We start from the raw sequence: 20,936 nt of genomic DNA on the forward strand, positions 1-20,936 counted from the left end.
GATAATAAACCCACCAAGGAACCCTTGAGGAGTGATTTAAACATCATACACACAGACGCATAAATAGAAGGAGAGAGAAAACGGAATGAAATCAGAACTCCTAAACAACAACAACAAAAAAATCGCCTATCAGAAAATATTATAGCCCGGGGGATGGAAGTAAAGTCACAAGCACACAGTTTTAAAATGTATTTTCTCGCTATGTATATTTAATTAAGTTACATCTAGAAAAGAAACCTAGGCACAACCCATTCACTTTAGGCCAATATTAGCACTTTATTTTTTAAAGGAAATTTAAAAATAATTGGCATTTCATGTAGAATAATTTTTTTCAAATATCTGAAAATTTCAGAAAGAACAACTATATAAAAATCTAAGTTCCCAATAAATGATGAAACCATGTGGAAATAGTCTTCACAACACAATATGGAAAGTAATTTAAACAACAATAAATCCATAAACAATTTGTTTAGAAAAACTAACAACTTGTTTAATCATCTTAAAACACGGCTCTCAATTGTTTGATTTAATGCTAGTTTATTTCAGTTTGTATCTCTAAAATATATAGCTGTGCATATTTTTTTTAGAATTCATCAAGTCAGAACAGTTAAAAAATCCTATTAATGAAATAATTAAAGATCAAGATTTACAAATGTGAATGAAGTAATAAAGGCATCAATTTTACTGATCTTAGCACCACTCCTCACCAATCAGGCGTTACACACCTTTCTCTGTCGCTGATTAAATTACGGCTGTGTAAGTATCTATAATTCACCAATAGGTGCCAAACAATCCCACGAAAGGTGTAAAAGGTTTTGGGAAACCCATGGACTGCAATGAAGTAGTAATAGAAAAGCTGACCTCAGGCCTCCTGGAATCTGTAGGAAGTCAGCATATATGGAAGTTGACATCATAGAAGGCAAATACTTAATGTTCCAAAATCACTTTATCCCTCTACCTGCTCATCATCCCTTGGGTTTTTTTGTAAGTAAAATTAGGGAAAGCCAACAGGCTCTGTACTATATTTATTGCTGTAATTCAGTGAAAATGATTTGCTATTCTCTGAGTTCAATATAATTCACAGATGTGTGTTGTTTGACTTGCAAAACAATTTTGACAAATTAAAATCAATTACTGACATTGAAAACCATGAGGTTTTTAGTTTGTCCTGAAAAATAGGAAGATCTGGCTGGGTCAGGTATACATTTCCATATGGCAAAGAGCCACTGGAGATGTCCTGTGTCTCCTTTACAGAGGCACATTCCTCCCATTTGCTCCTACCCCCGAGCCTGTTTCAATGCCTGGCCCCAGGAGGCATTTGAGTGTGAGAGCCTGTACAGTTAAATCTGTATTCAACAGTATGAGATCAGGGAAGGGACCCTGTCAACAGAGAACTGTCAAACACAGGGAACTTTACAATCCAGAGGATGAAGCCAGGCTAATGTACTACCAAGACAGTAAACTATGAATTGGAGAAAATTGTGTTCATAGTCTGGCAAGGGCTTTGGAATGGCAGTAACTATGAAACTCAAGATAGTAAGAATGTAATGAAAATGAGTTATTTTCTTCTCACTAACTCATCTGTCCCTACTGCTTATTTCCACCTAAAATTAGTATCCCACTTGACACCATAGTGAGTAGCTGAGAAAATAATAACAATTGCTAAAAGAGAAATTTAAATATCCATAGGGGATCAGGCTCCTGGGTGGCTCAGTTAAGGGCTGGACTCTGGATCTCAGCTCAGGTCTTGATATTAGGGTTGTGAGTTCAAGTCCCGCACTGGGCACCAAGCTGGATGTGGAGCCTACTTATCTAAACATAAATTAAAAAAAAAAATACTTAAAAAATAAAAATAAACATCCATGGAGGGAATGCCATGTGCTTTATGGGAATATAGGAACTTATTTGACTCCAGGATTCTGTTAGATTTATGTGTAGATGACACTGAGGTTAAGATTGATTCTAGTCTGTACACATTTGTTTATATTGTGTGATTTCAGGGTTCACGTATGGCCCACTTGCCACTAAATTTTGATATGATTAAATTTTCTCTGTTAAAGACACTTTGGGCAGGGAAATGGATGGTCCAAAAGACCTACTTTAAAAATATAAACAGGCTAAGCAGGAGGCATCTAGTGCTTGCTAACTCATAGATTAGCATGTTCAGAATTTAGTTTAGGCAGAATAGATGCATTTTGATAATAGAAAGCCTGAGGGAGGCTTACCGCAGTGTGGTTCCTAGATGTGCCAGCAGGAAGCATGATATTGAGTGTCTCTGGGGGGTCGTCTTGTCTCCTCATGAATCAGCTTCCAGGCAACCACGAAACATTCATTCACCACTTAAATATTGCAAGGCTTTGGAAGACACCTTAGATGTTACTTTTTCCTTAAGGCAATATTTCAAAACCTTTCTTGATAATAAGGATCACTAGGGTGATCTTAAATATTTCCATGGAAATTCTGCTTAAGGATCTCTGGAATGAGTCTTGCAACTATGGAGAATCTGTCTTAATCAAACAAGAATCCCTTTGAGCAAGGTCATTCCGGTAGTTGGCACTGATCTCTGATCATTTCTTTCTTAATAGACCAAAATGGACTTGCCCACTCTCTTCCCTTTCCTGTAAGCCCCATGAATCTCCATCATCATATGGACACTGGACAAGTTCTGGAATCCTGACATCATCATCATATGGGCACTGGACAAGTTCTGGAATCCTGACAGACCAACCCTGAACTTAAGTTGTAGCTATGTTATCTGAAGCACTGAAAAACATGTGAGTGCAACTAGGTGGTCAAGAACCATCTGCTGAGTCAGATTTGAGGTCTTTCCAAGATCATGAGGCCATTTACTGTTTCAAGAAGTTCCCATTTGCATTTATAAATCAGTCATAGATAGGGGGTAGGCTTATCACATGGCTCAACAGCAACTACAAGAAGGAAAGATGACATTAAACTTCAAACAGATAGAAGCTATAACTCTTAAAATGGGCTGAAATATGCTGGAGGAAGAAATTTAATCAATTAGTCTTATGAGAAGATAAGCTGCCTAATCATGGAGGACGGATTCCAGAGGACAAGCTGGAATTGGAGAATCATACAGCAAAAAGTAAGTGTGGTCCTCACATTATGCTTACTTTACAGATTAATTTTAAAAAGACTCAAAACTCACCATGTTGTTCTACTTTAGACTATGTTTTCAAGAGAAAAGACTGTGAAATAAGATATAAACAATAATACCTGTGAAGCACTTATTGGGGGAACAGAGCAGAGGTCGCCTTGTCCTGAGTGGTAACTGAGCCAATCGCCCAGAGAAGCTGGTAGATTCCTGAAAACAAAGGTCCTGCTTCAGGAGAGTCACTTGGTAATGAAATGATGTATGTACTATTTCATAATAAAAACTTCTACCAGAGAGAACTAAATCTTTCAGTTCTGAAAATAACCTTGAAGGTCTTATTTATTGTATAAAATATCTTGTAAGTTTGTGGTAACCAGGGGCCCAGGAACCACCCCCAGGTTGGTGGGCTAGGGCACTTTGCAAGGCAAGCCACCCAAAGGTCCTAGCCCACAAGTGAGGGATCTGGAAGGAGTGAGAGATAAGAGGGCTGTTGAGCATCACTTATGAGCTCTGTGGTGAGCTGCAACAGTAGGCGCTGCTCATCTTGATAATCTTCTCTGGTAAACTGTCCAGGAAATGGAACCAACTAGAATCCCAGAGAAACTGTTCCTGGATGGAATAAACAATACGAGAAGCATATAGATCTGAATGAAGAACACAGAGAAGACAAGGGAGACAGGTGCTAGATCCCACAGATGCCACACCCAAGCCTCTCTAACAGGCCAGGGCACCCATCCACAGCTGCCGTTAGGATTAGTGCGGACTTCTCATAGCTGCCCCCTTATTCAGAGAATGGTGCTCTTTCGAATGGGGGATGACTTCACTTGGAAGATGTGCCTCCGCTGCCTCCCTGGCAGCAGCAGCCTGAAGCCAAAGACAAATGGATAGGTTTGCACCAAGACCCAGCCTCTTGCTTCCAAGAGGACCAACTCTGGTATCATTCATTCCCAGAGCTCCCCACTGGTCCTGGCAGAAACCAGTGTCCATCTGATGCCTGCATCTTTCCTTGGCTCCTTCCCCTGCTCATTTGAGTTGGTCCTGGCACTTGGAGGCTCCTCGCCTCCTACCCTGTCCTAGGAATGTACATTCTGTCCACCATTCCCACAGTGAGAACCATTTTCCGGGACGCAGTCTTAAGAAAGCAAAGCATTGCTGAGACCATCTGGATAGTATACATGACTGCAACCAAAGAAGGCCTCTATTTAACCTTGTAAGATTCTGGCAAGAGGGTGTGGAGATCCACTCATCTTGTGGCCACCCAGACAAGCTTCTGGATAAGTAAGTTCCCTTGTTTATTGCCTGCCACCTACTGTTCTGGAGCGGCCTTCCTTCACTCCTGCTTTGTTCTCTGTGCTGGAGCCCATTCCACATTTCACCTGGCAACTCCTGAGGTTTCAAACCAACACATATACCAGGCCCTACTGGTATAAATAAAATTCAGGTTTTATTCTTCCCAAAACTTTGGAAACAAACAGCTGATAAAATTACGAAAATAATTATTGCTAGGTTTATCAAATGGAGAACACACGGGCATGGTTTTTATACATTTTGTTACGATTCTTGGTGTTCAAGACACAGAAGGGATACATGTTAATAATGCTACCAGCTCTGGACTTCTTATTTCACAAATGACAGCTGCTCCAAGATTCAAGTGTATTTTTTTTTTTTAAACATGATAACCTAGTTGTACAGCTTGGGTTCAGGTGAGCAAAGGTAGGAATGACGCAATCTGTTTTTTCCCTAGGTCATAGTGCAGCCTAGTGAGTAATATGGTTATCTTCAAGCTCAGTGCAATAGTAGCAATGCTCCTTGTGAAGGTTTATTTATTTTACATCACATTATTTCTACAAGTATTAACATATACATATATTAATATACACATATTTATACACACATATATATGTGTACATATATCTGTTTTGGCTGAAATTAAAAAATACAATTTAACAAGATAAAGTCAGGTTTATGCTACTTTTTAAAGTCAGTGAGTCTTGGGATAACACAGATTTCTTAATATTTTGTAGTCCTTCTATTTATGGAAGATACCCACCAAGTGAGAAAGAGAAATGAGAAAATATATCATTGGGAGGGAAAAAATGACAAAGCCATTTGGAACCAGATTAGGTAAATAAAAAGATTCTTTAAGAAATGTGCATAGTTTGTCTCCCAAACTATTCCACCTCACTAACCCTAGTGGCAACCTGCAAACTTGGTGTTGAGATGTTTACATCTGGAATCTATCAAAATACAACTATTTCTTAAAGAGTATAAGTAGCTGAGGGAAATTTGTTAAAGATACAGGAAATATATTCACCTGATAGGTTATTCTACATTAATATTTACAAAGGATGAATTGAGCCTATTCTTCTTTTTCTCCAGTCTTTTTATTAAAATTGTTTATAAACATGTATCTTGCCACTTAGATTTTAAGACACTTAGAGAAAGTAATCTAATTTTATAAGCCTCTGCATCCCTATTTTTCCTTGTTTAGTATGTTTTTTACCTGGTAAGGTATTTAATCAGTATTTATTTAATGAATTAACAAAATGCCAATTAGTTCACAGATTCAATTGTTGAAGATTTTAATGCTTTGTATGAATAATTTCCCTTGGATGCAATAGGTATTTTTAGTGAGGCAGTAGAATATTTTTATATTAGGAGCTGAAAATTTTCCATTCTCTGACCAGAAACCAATCTCAAAACACAGCCGTGATAATGTCTAATTACTGAACCACCAGGGAACCGAAGCTTCCTATTTTAGTGTGAAAATAAAATAGAGGATGATGTTGAATAAGTATGTCCTCATTAGTCTTCAAAACATTCTCACATTGTGAGACTGGAAAGAGCCTTCGGAGGCCATTGGACTCAGCATCCATATCTAGGCAGGATGGTAACTAAATTATACCAAAAACACTGTTGCTTTCTTATATAAGAATCTCCTTGGAAAAAATTTATAAAGTTTTCCCAATGTTATATAGCAAAATAAAAATTACAGATGTGATCTGTTTGCTGTGTTTTTATTACATCAAGCCATTGGTGTAATGGGTCTTTATAACTAAATTTGAGGACTCAAGCAATGGTTTTCTTGTTATCAAGAGTCTTCCCCAAATCCAATGATTGAAGAGTTAATTAATTTTCCCAAATAAGTCATCAGAAATCAAATTCTTTGACTGAAGCCTATTTCCTGCCTTTGTCATATTACAAGTGGATATAAAATGATTGCTTGACATGAATTCTGCTATGTATTTGAGTATATGTTTATGTATTATTATTATGTGTACATGATTTTTTAATTGACAAAGGAAGTCACTGAAGTTAGCCTAATCTACTTTTTCTCCAAATTAAGTAATTCATTTCCTCTTGATGAATTATTCAATATGGAGCCACAACTCGTAGATCACTGGAAATGATTACCTTTTTTGGTCATAAACAGTTGAATAATAGTAATTGCTTATGGTTTAAATTAACATATCCCACAGAATGTTAGGTGCTACATGTAGTACACAGAAAACATATATGTTATCTTAGTCTGAATTTCTCAGAAGCAGACGTTGGAATGAATATTTATGTGCAATTAATTTTAAAGCAAGTGCTCCCAGAGGAGATTGACATGGAAGTGGAGGAAGCAGCACAGCAAGAGGAAGAAGGCAGACAACTGTACAATTTTAGACAAAAGACCCACAGAGAATAAGGTTTATCATGATTACACAAAGGGATACTGGCTTTAACTTTTGCCTCAGAGTTGTCTAAATCAGGCAAATTTGCTGGGCTTTTCCCCAACTGGTTTCAGGTGAGTAAGCAAGGTCGTGGGAAGAAAGATGGTGAGGGAATAAAAATGAACAGCAGGCACTTCTGGCTGCAGGCACCTGTTGGCAGAGTGGCCCCAACAGTCCAAGGGCGGTGGCCAGAAGAATATCTGCAGGTGCTATTCTTTGAAGGTACACTAAAGGGGCTCCATCCACACTAATAAAAGTTTCGAATCTAAGGGAACCTGGGCAGGACAGCTCTGCTACTTGTAATAGATGCCATTAGGATGTTGAGAAAATGTAACCGACACATATAAGGCAGTCATATTACAACATAAAAAGTAAATAACTGTCACTGTAAGTCCAACATAAATTGAGATCATGGAGATTTTTTACATGGGCTGAAGGAGATTGAACAGACTTGTTTGTGGAAGACGTTGACGTCATATAGATTTCCAAAAAGCCAGAAGATTTAACTGCATGGAAGAGAAGAGAGGGCCTTTTTGAGTGGATGAAAAAGCAAAATTTTGCAGATGGGAAAGCACACATTGGGAAGGCATGAGGAGTCCAGAAATTTTGTTAGGGAGGAACTCCTGGGAAAAGGAAAGGCAGATAGCCGTCAGACTACTCTGCCAACCTGACATTGCTCTTTGCTAGTCCCACAGGAAGCTCTTGCGCAGTGATCATCCCTTAGAGCTTACTGTATGGGCAGAAATGGCTGCGCTTCTTACCTCATCCTTATCCAGTCAGTGATACGCTATCTCAACAAAAGCATGACCTTGGCTAGAAAGCTAAGGATTCTAAGCAAAGGTTATGATTGAATGCAAGGTGTGAGAAGTTGTGGGAGCGTGTGACACAATATCCTTGACCTGTAGGGATGGAATAGGAACCACATTTGTAATCATGAGAAATATTAGAAATTGTGAGAAACATTCCTTGGATCTGTCCTCTTTGTTGATATTTGTTCTTGGATCTCAATCCTGGTATCATTCTTGATGGCACTTAATAAATGAACACTAAATGTGTTTCTTTTGAATGAATAGCTGAATGATCACAGGCAGTGAATGTTTCTACAGCAAGGGTATGGAATGTTCCAGTGTTCAAGGTGAATCAAAGACTACTGACTTGCCTGTGGACAAGTGACAGGGAAGCAAAAGTGGCTAAAATGGAAAATGGAAGAGTGCGGGACAAATCTCACCTGCTTTGTCATTTGACCTAAGACTAATTCTGTTCCAAAAGAAGCAACTGACTTTATGCACATATGACTTATCTATAATTAACTAACATTGTCATCTTGGTTTATTTGCCTGACTTTTGTGAGCAACATATTTCCACCATATGAAGTTGTAAGAATTAAGATAAAATATCAATCTTGTTGATCCTCAGAGGCAAATATTTTTTTTCAAAATATGAAAAAATTTGGGATGCCTGGGTGGCTCAGGGCGTGGTCTGGGGGTTCTGAGATCAAGTTCCACATTCGGTTCCCTTTGAGGAGCCTGCTTCTCCCCATGCCTGTGTTCCTACCTCTCTTTCTGTGTCTCTTGTGAATAAATAAATAAAACCTTTAAAAAAGTATGAAAAAATTTTGGGGACGCCTAAGTGGCTCAGTAGGTTAAATGCCTGACTCTTGATTTTGGTTCAAGTCATGATTTCAGGGTTGTGAGATCGAGCCCCATATCGAACTCCACCCTAGGCATGGAGGCTGCTTAAGATTCTCTCTCTCTCTCTCTCTCTCTCTCTCTCTCTCTCTCTCCTTCAATACCCACCTCCAAAACTATGAATTTTTTTTCACATTTAAGAAAAATCTGAAATCAGATCAATGGCAATTGATTGCATCTTGCAGTATCTGTTGGCCAAGGCAGTCACGATAATGCACAGATGTCAAAAGCTCTAACCTTGAAATTTGCAAATGTGGTGTCAGTCTCCTGGAATAAAATCCCAGAGACAGTAGCAGAGCAATCTTGGAACCAAATGGGGGTGGTGACCAGGTATGGACCACAGTGATTCAGAATAGCTTAGCAAGATTTTGGAAGCTGGAACCGAAATTTGGCTAGCTATACAAATATGCTAATAAGCTTAGCACCAAAGAGGTTTGATTTCTTTGATAGATTGTTTTCAGCAGAATCGCATAGTCAATACTAATGATACAGAGGATGATGTAGTATAAAAAATACAGTCATACAATTCTAAGTTGAATAGTGAATGGTTGGATTTTGCAAAGGAGTTTTAGGAATATCTCAACCAATTTATTTCACTTGTGTTTTCTCTTTTATTTATAGAATACAGAGATATGATAAAAATAAATGCACTTCTAAATAAGCCTAAAAGATCTCTTTCAATAAGTATAAAATAAAACAGCTAACTGATAAGAACACATGTCACAGTTTAGTTGGCCACATTTTATCTTTCTGTATGGTACATGAAATGATGATGGATCTTGAATGGATAGCGTGGGAAGTGACAGACACATCATAGGTTCTCAATGAAAGTAAATGGACTTGAGCTTTCAATTATTTGTTACTTTCGCCAATCCTAAAGAATTCAGGTATTTAAGCCATTGCAATAAAGCTTTGGAAGAACTAACACAATAAAAATGAAAATACACTAGTTAAATCATCAAATTAAGGTTTTATTGCTTCACTTTATAGTTTTATCATCAAATGAAAGAAGTCTAGGCTACCCTTCTAACCACAGCTATAGCCAATCAACTGTAAGTAGACTTAGGAAGAAAGTTAATTAAAAATACCATAATTATGAAACAATGAACTCAATTTTCTATTTGTGTTCAATATCCTTTCCATACACCAGGAACTATTAAAGACATTTAGGTTTTCAGTTGTTGAATATGAAGCTTCATTTGGTTCTATAATGCCAAAGCAATTGATGTAGGGGGAGAATTAACTAAGGAACCTAGTTGTTTGACCATTGCAGCCAGAATTTGAAAGGCCAGTGTAATTTATAGTGTTGCTGTACACAAGGGGAAAGCAGAAGGTGGGAGGAGAAGTAGTCATCCACTGAGTTACTCAGACAAGATAATGAGCTGCTCACTCTTGAAAAACTGGCTTATCATTCCAGTTCTTACTCAGCTACTTGTTTTTTCTTCTTTTTAGTTATTGGCCTCATTTACCCCTCTCCCTTTCCCTAAAGCAATTTAATTGGTATTTACAGTAATTTATCTGTGTTGATTACCAGGCCTGTATCAATTGAAATGGTTAAGACTGAAATTCGTCATTATTTATGCAAAGAAAAGGTTTTGCTGACAATTTTCTTCACCATAGGAAAATGCTTATATGTTGTTTGGTCAAACAAATTATATCAAAGTTCACAAAATGTTTTTTAGACCTATCCTTTCAGATTATAAGTTGCATATTACTGTGGGAAAAAGTTCAGCTCTTATACAGGATCTTATACTGCTGTTATTATTCTCTCAGTACTTATCACTGCCTCAGATAACATACTCAAGGCACGACACCTGGCTCAGGAACAAGCTCACAACCTGCCAAGCATCTCTCTCTCTCTCTCTCTCTCTCTCTCTTTTTAAATTGGAGTTCAATTTGCCAACATATATCACATCACCCAGTGCTCATCCTGTCAAGTGCCCCCCTCAGTGCCCGTCACCCAGTCACCCCAACCCCGCGCCCACCTCCCCTTCCACTACACCTTGTTCGTTTCCCAGAGTTAGGAGTCTCTCATGTTCTGTCTCCCTCTCTGATATTTTCACTCATTTTCTCTCCTTTCCCCTTTATTCACTTTCACTATTTTTACCTAGGTAATCTCGTAGGTAATGCCCCTTTAGTCTGTTTATTTTTTCCTGATTGATGTAGAATGGGTCCTAGTTACATTGGAATGATAGTGAAGATAATGGAAGCACTAATGTGGATAACAGTTTTAAAAGACGGTACCCTCAGGTATACACTGCATGAAACCCCGGAGTATTGCTACAGCGAGGAAGAAACCAAGAGGTTAATGCTACTGAGCAGCTTTGTAAACCAGCCCACAAAGTGGAAAGGGCCCTGGCACAGAGTTCAAGTAAAACTACACATAAATGAAATATTTTTAACTTCTGGAGACTTCGCTATATAAACCAGCTCTATACAAAAACCCATTATCAGAAAACTAGGTACTAGTTTCTATTATTTCCATCTCTGAGGTATGTATAATTGTAAGCAAATATATATAAATATAATATATAAATATTCATATAAAATATGTGTTATTTAAATATTATTTATATTTTATATAATATGATATTATATAAATATGATATTTATATAATAATATATATTTGCTTACATATATATGTATATACATCTATATTCCTATTCCTCTTTATTCCTGGAAGGTTCTGGACAAATATATAAAGAAAATATAGTCACAGAAATTTACAATTGGAGAGAACCAACACTTCCCTTAATCATGCCACTTTGGAAACCGAAATTCATCAGGCTAAGGAAGCCAGCCAAGATCAGACAGCTACTTGATGAAAACACCAGCATCAGAAACCCTTCACTGAACAAATAGTCCAGTGTTCTCTTGACTTGTCCACCCCTGATCATATGCCCCCAGTTGTTATTAATTGATTAACAGCTGAGCATGACTTTAAGAACTGAGAGTCTATTCGTAGGGATTAAATAATATTGAAATGAGAAATTTCTTTCCCCCTAAAGTCAATGAAAACAACCTCTAGATTTTTCTTTTCCTAAAATTTCCCTTTAGCATCAATTAGAACTGCAAAAATACTCAGAAGCTGTAAGATCATTTCTTATCCCAAGGGCTCCTGATATTTCCAGGTGTTTTTACTACGTGGGAGGAAAAAAAATGCCTTCTGGTTCTGCACTAATGTCTGGAAAAGATGTTAACTAAACACCTTTTCATTCCACAGCTCTGGCCCAGCTGAAAAGTTCTTTTTCTTGGAAATTTAAACTTATTTTTATTGCTGTCCGGGAATATTTAGCCTTCTTAAGCTTTGGTGTACCTTTTACCATTTGAAAACCTGGAACCCTCCTTTTGACTAAAAATATTACCCAAGTGGGTTTTGAGTGAAAATGAGGTTATTTTTTACTTCACACTTGACTCTAAGTGATTCAACAATTAGCTTGCATACATACAGTAGGAGCTGTTCTTTATCTGACTCTAGATTACTGTTCTTGATTATTTTCATGACATATAATTTTCTTTCTGATATTTATAGTTCACTTGCCTAAACTCATCTCTTCACAACGTACTGATTCTTTCTTTCCATTAAACCCAAAATTCTCTCTTTTAGTTCAAATTGTTGAATTTAATCAAGATGTATCAAACTTCTGTAAATCATTCATTGGTTCATTCGATCGTTCTCTAAGCAAATATTTGTTGAGATTCTACTCTGCAGAGTACAGGAGTTATAGCAAAGGATGAGAGAGCAAAGATCCTTGTTCTCATGGAGTTTGCATTTAAATGGGAAGTGGTACTTGCCATCAGGGAAATACAAATCAAAACTACAATGAGATACAACCTCACACCTGTGAAAATGGCTAAAATTAACATGACAGGAAAAAACAAATGTTGAAGAGGATGTGGAGAAAGGGGAAGCCTCTTGCATTTTTGGTGGGAATGCAAATTGATACAGCTACTCTGGAAAACAGTGTGGAAGGTGCTCAAGAAGTTAAAAATAGAGCTGCCCTATTTTTAGAGATGGGGCAACTGGGTGACGAGCACTAAGGAGGGCACTTGATAGGATGAGCACTGGGTGTTAGACTATATGTTGGCAAACTGAATTTAAATAAAAATTTTAAAAAATAAATGGAGAGTGGTAGATTATACACAGTGGGTAAATAAATGGGAAAACATAATGTTAGGCCCTGGTAAAAGCCGCCAAGAAAATAAAAGATGCTTGGTCAGGAGAGCAGTTTTAGACAGGAGGGAAGGAGGGAAGAAGGGAGGAAGGATTGTAGGAAGAAAAGGAAGGAAAGGAGGTAGGGAATAATACATACATATATACATATGTGCATATTTCTAAAAATTTTTCTCATTCAGCCTAGCATCTCACATACCTTACCTTACTGCCTTCAGTTTTTGAGTGTCTCTGCCTTGTTGACATGAAGCACAGTGATGGAGCTCTACAATACCCATACGAGGGCTGTAAGGATGTCAATACTGTTACAAGTGGGGATTAGGAGACTGTCTTGTGTCTGAGTGATCAGCCTTAGTGAAGGCTGTTCCTGAAGCCTAGGGCAATTCCCAGTGGGAGGTGCAGCTGTGAGCTATCAGCTGTGGATACTGCCATCAGCCAGGGGATGTGTGTATGGGCGCTAGAGCGGGCATTTGGGTTGAGCATTCACTATAGAGATAGTCAGAATCCAAACGTAGAGTGTTTTGTGTAAAATTATAGAGTACTTAAGTTTTATGCTAATACCCAATGGAGAGCTATCAAAACATTCTTCAATAAGAAAAAAAATATTTTTCAATAAGAAAAGGAGATGATAAAATTTGTATATTAGAAGGATGTCCTAGGGAGTTGGCTAAGAGTAGACAGGAAAGATGAGACTTGATATATCCAGGCCAGCTGGGAAGCTATGGCATTGGTGCTTAAGAGAAAAACAAAAAGACAGTAAAGATGTTGAAGTGGGAGGTTGGATTACTAAGAGGAGGAATCCACATGAACTGTAGAGAGGAATCAAAGATAACAGAATTATGGCTGTAGGAATTAGGCAAAGAAATGATATAATTACTAAACCTAAGAATATAAGAAAAGAAGCTGGTGTTATTTGGATTCATGTTATATCTACATGATGTCAAGAGCTCAGAAATGTCATTTGACAACTGATCCAGAAGCCACTATATCCTCTGCATCATTGTTGGCTCGTAGATCTAGTATTCATGTTTTGCATCTTTTAATATGTTCCTGCCTCACATAGATTCAGGTGTTGGCAGAAAAGGTAGTGAAAACCCAAGTTTTCAGGGGTAAACTAAGATTAGTAACACAATTGATGGGATCTTATATATCATTCTTGTGATGAACGAAATAAAGACATGGACTGATGGTAGACAACTCTGTAACCTGGTAAGAAGATGGACTGCCTGTTCAATATATAATAATTAGGGGACTGCTATTGTCTTGAAGAACGGTCTTGCTTATGTTTGACGGTCCTCTGGCTACTTTTTTTCAACTACCTTATTAATTCTGTGGTTGAAGATGGAGGAAGTGTTCTCATCATGTTTACTTTTAAAAGGATGAGAGAAATATGAAAACAGTATCCATAATGATTTTGGATAAAATCTGATTAAAAGTGGGACACCTGGGTGGCTCAGCGGTTGAGCGTCTGCCTTTGGCTCATGGCGTGATCCCAGAGTCCTGGGATCGAGTCCCACATCGGGCTCCCTGCATGGAGCCTGCTTCTCCCTCTGCCTGTGTCTCTGCCTCTCTCTCTCTCTCTCTCTCTGTCTGTCTCTCATGAATAAATAAATAAATAAATAAATAAATAAATAAATAAATAAAATCTTAAAAAAAAAATCTGGTTAAAAGAGCTGAGCCCAGGTAAAACTTAACAAAGTAAATATCAACTTGTATTTGGGGGGAATATACTTGTACAAGCACATGATTGGAATAATGAGACAGTCAAGAAGCTAATCTTCAGCTTATTAGTAGAAACATATGAAGGAAAAATGCTGAAAGCACCAACATGTTCCTATTGGAAGAGGCCTCGGTGAAGACGTGGCAGCCGGGAGACCCACGAGCTAACTGCAGGCAATCAGAGGCTTATCACCCCCTCTCCTGTCCTTGAAATGTACGTTCTGCTCACTCTTCCCACAGTGGGAATCATTTCTGAGGACACAGCCTTGAGAGAGCCATGTGCTGTTGAGACCATCTGGATGGTGTACGTGACTGAACCCAGCTAAGGCCTCCATATCAACACTTAAGTTTCTGGCAGGCATGTGTGGAGATCTGTGTGTCTTGCAGCTGCCCAAGGCAGGCCTTGTAAGTAAGTTCTTCTGCTTATTACACCTGCTGCCTACCAATCTGGAGTGGCCTGCCTGTTTCTCAGGCTCTACTTGCCCTCTATGTTTGGGGGCCTTTTATGAAACAAAAGTTGCCCACACATCAGACCACACCTCCGCTATGGTTTCACTTGTGCATGTCACAATTTACATCTGCACCAGATACTGCAAAAAACCCCAAGAAATCAGGGTTTTGAAGGCTTGAAGTTGTACTTCTTGAAGAAGAGGTGATGGAAATGAGAATGTTTATCCCGAGAAGTGTAGAATTATTGGGGGGTGTATGTAGATAGGTAGTGGGACTGGGAAATACACACATTATATCTTAAAATATTTTAAGCAAGCCTCGTGGCCAGCATGTTATTTTATGACCATTAGGAGTGGATTTGAAGCCAAGGGGTGAGAATGTCAGAACTGTTCTCAAAGAGAAACGTGCTCCCTTTAATTTTTGTAGTCTTCTGAATCTACCTAATCATTCATCAGGTATGTTGTACATTGTAAAAAAATAATTAATTTTGGACCAATACAACCTTCGATAAAAAAGTCCCTTGAACCCTGAGATTCTATGATTTTGTGACCCGAGGACTCAAAACTAAGATGTTTTCAATTCCTAGGAACTTGATTCCAGATGCCGGGAGTCCTCCCTCCCAACATCCAATCCAAACCACTGCCTTTTCCCTGGCGCTGCCCCGAGGTCTGCAAGGTCAGTGAGAACCTCAGGGCTTTCCAGGCAGAAACTGGGCTCTGCATCCACCCTCATTAGGATGCACGTCCTTGAGGTTTCTGCACACGGGGAGAGAGGAAAAGTAGGCACTTCTAAGGCATTTAGTACTTTGGCAGAAAAAAAATAAAATAGAAGTTTGCTAAAAGGAGAAAATTTGAAGCTATTCTTTTTATTTTGATAGAGTTTCTGTGTATCCGAGACTTTCTACTGAGTCACCAAGCCAGCCATGATAGTACTATTTCAACTTATTGGGAGTATTATTTTTGAGTCACAGTAATATAATGATTTGAACATTTAAATGCTTTCTGTTACCTAGGACGTCCGATCTTTACTTCACAGCTGCACACTCATAATGATGAGATTCCAAGTTGCACACCACACTGTATGAAAATATCACAGGGTAAAAAAAAAAATTGTTCTAGTTCATGGAAGAAACGTTCAAACATCAGGTCCCTATTTCACAGCGATTCCTTTTTTCCCCTCAGAAAATACGCAAAAAGTAAGTAAGATATGACTCATTTGTTACAAGTCCCATGTTTTCACTGCAAATTCCTTGTCAGGCTTTGGAATTCATGCTTCCCTTCTACTCTTCCCATATTCTCTGAGTCACCAAGGTTTTTAGATGTTGGCAGAAGAGTGTGTTCCTATGTCTTCACAGGGTTCCACGTGGCTGGGAAAGGATAAATACCGGAAGTTAAACTAGGAGTGAGTGTAAGTATCACCCTTAGATCTGGGCATCTGTGGCCCCCGCTCCAGGCTCTGTGCTTTGCAAGGCTTCTTCTCAAATCATGATGTGCAAGTGGATTTCTTAGGATATTGTTAAAGGCACCCTGTGACTCAGTAGGTCTGGGGTTGGGCCTGAGAACTTGCATTTCTTTCTTTCTTTCTTTCTTTCTTTCTTTCTTTCTTTCTTTCTTTCTTTCTTTCTTTCTTTCTTTCTTTCTTTCTCTTTCTTTCTTCTTTTTTAAGATTTTATTTATTCATGAGAAACACACATAGAGAGAGACAGAGACATAGGCAGAGGGAAAAGCAGGCTCCTTGCAGGGATCCTGAATCAGGACTTGATCCCAGGACCGTGGGATCATGACCTGAGCTGAAGGCAGATGTTCAGCCACTGAGCCACCCAGGTATCCCCAGAACTTGCATTTCTAACAAGTTCGCAGGTGCTGCACGTGCTGCAGGTGCTGCTGGTTCACAGATTATACTTTGAGAATAGCTGGTTTAGTGACTCCTTCTGTCTACCTTCCAGAAACCCTCCCCCCACCCCCAGGATGAGTAGTTCATGTGACCCAGGGAACTTGCCGACCCAGAGACTATGTCACTCCCTCTCAACCACACTCCAAGTATCTGGGACTCCAGAATTCTGTCTAGACTACTTTCTGGCCAGTGCACACCCTTCTCCAGTCTGTCTTCCTGATGGCAATTCCCTCAACAACATGTCCGTGAAGGCTTAAGAGTTGACAAAGGGTCAACTGTACGGGCTCAGCTGTGTGGGCTAGGATGTGGCCCACATCCCCCTTGGTATAAATGGAGATTGAAGAAGCAGGAGAAAAGGAGGGGGCTCTATACAGAGGACCTTTTTGTACCTTCTTGCCTCTCAAGGCAAAAGCTGGGGTTAGTCTTATGTCTGTTTGTGTAAGTAGCAGGAAGAAATAACATCCTGTTACAGCTTATCCAGATGTTAAAACCACAGAACTGCAGCCTGGATGGTTCTAGCTGGTGAGGAACTATTGCATCTAAGGTGCTTAGAGGAAAGAAAAAATGTTTTCTATCCTTTCATGCTACCCTCCCCCTCCAGGTGATCACTTAGTGTATGGGGCTTTGAGGTCCCACAGACTTCAGCAGAAACCCCACTCTAACTTCTTGCACAAATTGGAGCAAGGCAGTCACTTTTGAGCAAGAGGTCATTCCACCCCTTCCCTAGATCCACCCAGACTACTTGTCTTCATCCCCCATTTGTAGCTCAAACGTCATCACCTTGACTGGATCAGGTACCTCCAGCTACTCTGGAAGTAACTGCATTCCTCTTTCTTGGCATTTTGTCCTTGTGTGTGTGTGTGTGTGTGTGTGTGTGTGTGTGTGTTTTAAAGATTTTATTTATTCATGAGAGATACACAGAGAGAGGCAGAGACATAGGCAGAGGGAGGAGCAGGCTCTCCATGGCGAGGCTGATGCGGAACTCAATCCCAGGACCCTGGGATCACGACCTGAGCCAAAGGCAGATGCTAACCACTGAGCCACAGATGCGGCCCTTATATTTGTGTTTTTGATTGATGTCCACTAGCCCACTGGATTCCAAGGGCAGGGATCATGTCTCTTTAATTCTCTAGTTGTGTCCTCTCTTATCTTGGCACACAGCCTGGTACCTGACAGACGCAAAACCCGTGTTTGCCAAATGAGTAAATGAATGTGTAGTTATTGTTAATATTAGAGATAAAATATACCAGATGACTGGCACATAGTAGGTGCTTAATCAATGACAGCGATGATTTTTCAGTGTAGTCAACACTATAATCAGATGTTTTACTTTGTTTCTCCATATTTTGTTCACGGGAGGGAGAATGGGGTGAATCTGGGACTCCTACATTTGAACTATCCAAGACAAGAGGAAAACGTGGTGTGATATACCACTGGCCCAAACAACCAGAAGCATGACATACTTTTCAAAGGCTTAAGAAATGAATGATTCATCATTTAAAACAAAAAGTTCAAGAAAAAGTTGTACTTGTCGATTGCGTTGGCCCCACACAACTCATACCCCAAATTGTGCACCTTCCTGAAAAGCCTCTGGTGAAAGTAATTCCCCGCCCAAGTGTCCTCGCTGACGTCACCATCCGCCGGCCCTTTCGTATCTAGGGAATTACTTTATCTGTCTCTTTGATATCAACTATCCCAAATATTCCCTTGTCAAATATTTCTGGGGCTTGCATTGCAGAAAGAAACGATTTTCCCAAATCTGTGAACAGGACATTTTTTTTTTTTAATGTCAAAATAAACCATCTGCTTGTACAACTGTTTCTAATTACTTCCCTGCCTAGACTCTGCACTTGAGGGGTTTGGTACCAGCACCCCGCCCAAAGCAGTGCCTCTGCCCAAATCCTCGCAGGCAGCTCCTCAAGGCACTCCCGGCTCCGGAGAGAGGCCGGACCCGCCCGCTCTGGTGTCCGTGGGTCGGTCTGGGTCTGCAGGCGGTCTGCTGGTGGCACCGCTCCCTGCCACCCCCCCAGGCCCCCACCGGGAGCCCCACCCAACAGGAGCGCAGCTCGACTGCAGGGCCCCAGGAGCTCAGCATGCGTCCCGCAGGCTTCAGGAACTTCTTGCTGCTGGTGTCCTCTGTTCTCATTGTGGGGCTGTCAGCTGTTCCTCAGAGCTTCTCACCATCCCTGAGGTAAGTTTGGTTTGTTATTTTTGAGAAGGATCTGCCCTGCTTTGCGTGGCAGGGCTCAAGTTTGCAGGATGGCTGCCCTAAGCCAAGAGCACTTAGGGAGTTGGACGCGGGATAAACTGTTTTCAACCTGTTCCTGTTCCTTTCCTTATATCTGCACTGTGTGTTGCTTCGTGTCTGTCCTTTTACTTTTCCTCCGGAAAAAGACAGTGAATAAATAAAAACATGTCATTTCCCCGTATTTTAATCCACCCCAAGAGGAGCTTCTGCCCTGAGGCTAAGGTAGTGCTATGTGTACCTGTGTGTGTGCTCATAGCCTAACAGACTCATTTCACAGGGTCTGTATTACATTAATGGGTTGCATTTTGAAAGAGACTTTGAGACACACAATCATAGCTAAACTTTTAAAAAATATAGTTTATAAGCACTGCTTGATGCAACTTTTAAAAATAATATGCCCCAGACTATGGTCCTCCATATTCATCTCTTCTTTTTCTTTTCTTTTTTTTTTTCTTCTTCTTTTTCTTAAAACGGCTGCCCCTGGCCATCAGATAGCAATGGGACTCTTTAAAGAGCACCGAAACGTCAGCCAAATGTCATCCTTTGCATCTATTTGCATTTAATCTAAATGTGCGCATAAGATTCAGCGGCGAGCCACCAAGAGGCTGGGCAGGATCACCTCTGTACACCTGGGAGGCGGTCCTACGCCTGGGCGTGCAGGTGTATGACCCCTCCGACACTTTGGTCTGAGTCAGGGTCATTTCCCTTGCGGTGGCCAACGGGGCCGGGCGGGGCGGGGGGGGGGGGTGCGCGGTGGCAGAGAGATGTGGAACCGCACGCTCCCTTCCGACTAGGCAGTTGCATGTCGCCGTGGGGGTGGGCACCGGGTGCAGGCGGGGACTCCGAGCAAATGCCGTAGAGTCTGCCCTTGACCGTGGCCCTGCTGTGGTTTGTCGCCCCCGCAGGAGTGGGACTGGCGCCCCGTGCAGGCTGTCCCGCGCCGAGTCTGAGCGCCGCTGCCGGGCGCCCGGGCAGCCTCCGGGGAGCGCTCTGTGCCACGGCCGCGGCCGGTGCGACTGCGGAGTCTGCATCTGTCACGTGAGCGAGCCCGGCGTGTACTTCGGGCCCCTGTGTGAGTGCCACGAGTGGGTGTGTGAGACCTACGACGGGAGCACCTGCGCAGGTAAGGGGCAGCTGGCGCACGCGGGCGCATCCCTCCCGGGGCCGCCCCGCCCCCCGCCGGGGCTCCCGGGCCCTGGAATCACCTGTTGCAATACTTGCCTCCGCCCCAGGCCCACGCGGGGAGCGGAAGCCACGCTGGTACGTTTCACCCACTTAAATTCTGACCCTCCTTATTGTGGACGGAACCTCCCGGCTTCCCCCCAAACGGACTCCATCCGGTGGGCTCTTCTGCCCCAGTCACGAATTTCAAGCATCTTTTTTGCAGAACGTAAGCCTGTATTTTCTTTTCTTTTTTTCTTTTTTCTTTTTCTTTTTTCTTTTTTTGCCAAGGAAACGCAGGAAAATATCATTTTCCTAAATGTCCCCAAAAGGGGCCCAGGTCGTGTCTTTGAATTCTGATTTCCCTTCTTATTCTAGAGTTCACAGGTAGAAGAAGCGCGTGTCCGGAAACTGTGACAAGGACAACATAAGCCAAGCGATTGCTTTTGCATTGGTTGTAGCTGCCCTGAAGTTTTCAGCTGCAGTGAAACTTGGTATTTTTTTTGTGTGTGTGTGAGGGTGGAGTAAAAAGAAACTCGTTTCTCTTGGACATTTTTAAGGAGTGATTCAGGTTGTGATACTGGAATAGGTCAAGATATTTCTTGGGAGAGAACACCCTTCTTCTTAACCACTTTCACCAGAACATGCCATTTACTTAAGGCCAGAATTTCTGTTAGGTCGCTGTGAATGAATGGTGCAGGCCCTCCCTTAGTAAAAGGACAACACAATGCATTCCAACCAGGGTTTGGCAGATTTGTAGGGGGAAAAATA

At 40.8% G+C, this 20,936-nt stretch overlaps 2 protein-coding genes and 1 long non-coding RNA gene across 5 annotated transcripts in view; 2 read left to right on the top strand and 1 right to left on the bottom strand.

The window, feature by feature from the left end:
• The window catches only part of NALCN (sodium leak channel, non-selective), a 321,940-nt gene extending 319,279 nt beyond the window's left edge, over positions 1-2,661 (bottom strand). The window contains 1 exon segment of the mRNA XM_038569986.1: positions 2,226-2,661. Within this exon segment, the coding sequence (XP_038425914.1) occupies positions 2,226-2,300 (75 nt within the window). The 5' untranslated portion in view covers positions 2,301-2,661.
• On the top strand, positions 940-8,240 carry LOC102156120. 3 transcript variants are annotated; one of them, XR_005376543.1, is made up of 6 exons: positions 940-984; positions 2,586-3,106; positions 3,188-3,374; positions 4,223-4,393; positions 5,140-5,239; positions 6,702-8,240. It is a non-coding gene; the product is annotated as an uncharacterized LOC102156120 (long non-coding RNA). The 3 variants fall into 3 exon arrangements; XR_005376544.1 differs by lacking the exon at positions 4,223-4,393; XR_005376542.1 differs by lacking the exons at positions 4,223-4,393; positions 5,140-5,239; positions 6,702-8,240 and having other exon boundaries at positions 3,188-3,439.
• Positions 8,241-18,474: 10,234 nt separating this feature from the next.
• ITGBL1 (integrin subunit beta like 1) overlaps positions 18,475-20,936 on the top strand; it is a 212,928-nt gene continuing 210,466 nt past the window's right edge. Inside the window, exons 1-2 of the mRNA XM_038569987.1 lie at positions 18,475-18,947; positions 19,910-20,127. Coding sequence (XP_038425915.1) covers positions 18,850-18,947; positions 19,910-20,127 — 316 coding nt within the window. The 5' untranslated portion in view covers positions 18,475-18,849. The remainder of the gene's footprint in view (positions 18,948-19,909; positions 20,128-20,936) is intronic.

Source organism: Canis lupus, chromosome 22 (assembly GCF_011100685.1).
Source record: "Canis lupus familiaris isolate Mischka breed German Shepherd chromosome 22, alternate assembly UU_Cfam_GSD_1.0, whole genome shotgun sequence".
Taxonomy (NCBI): Eukaryota; Metazoa; Chordata; class Mammalia; order Carnivora; family Canidae; genus Canis; species Canis lupus.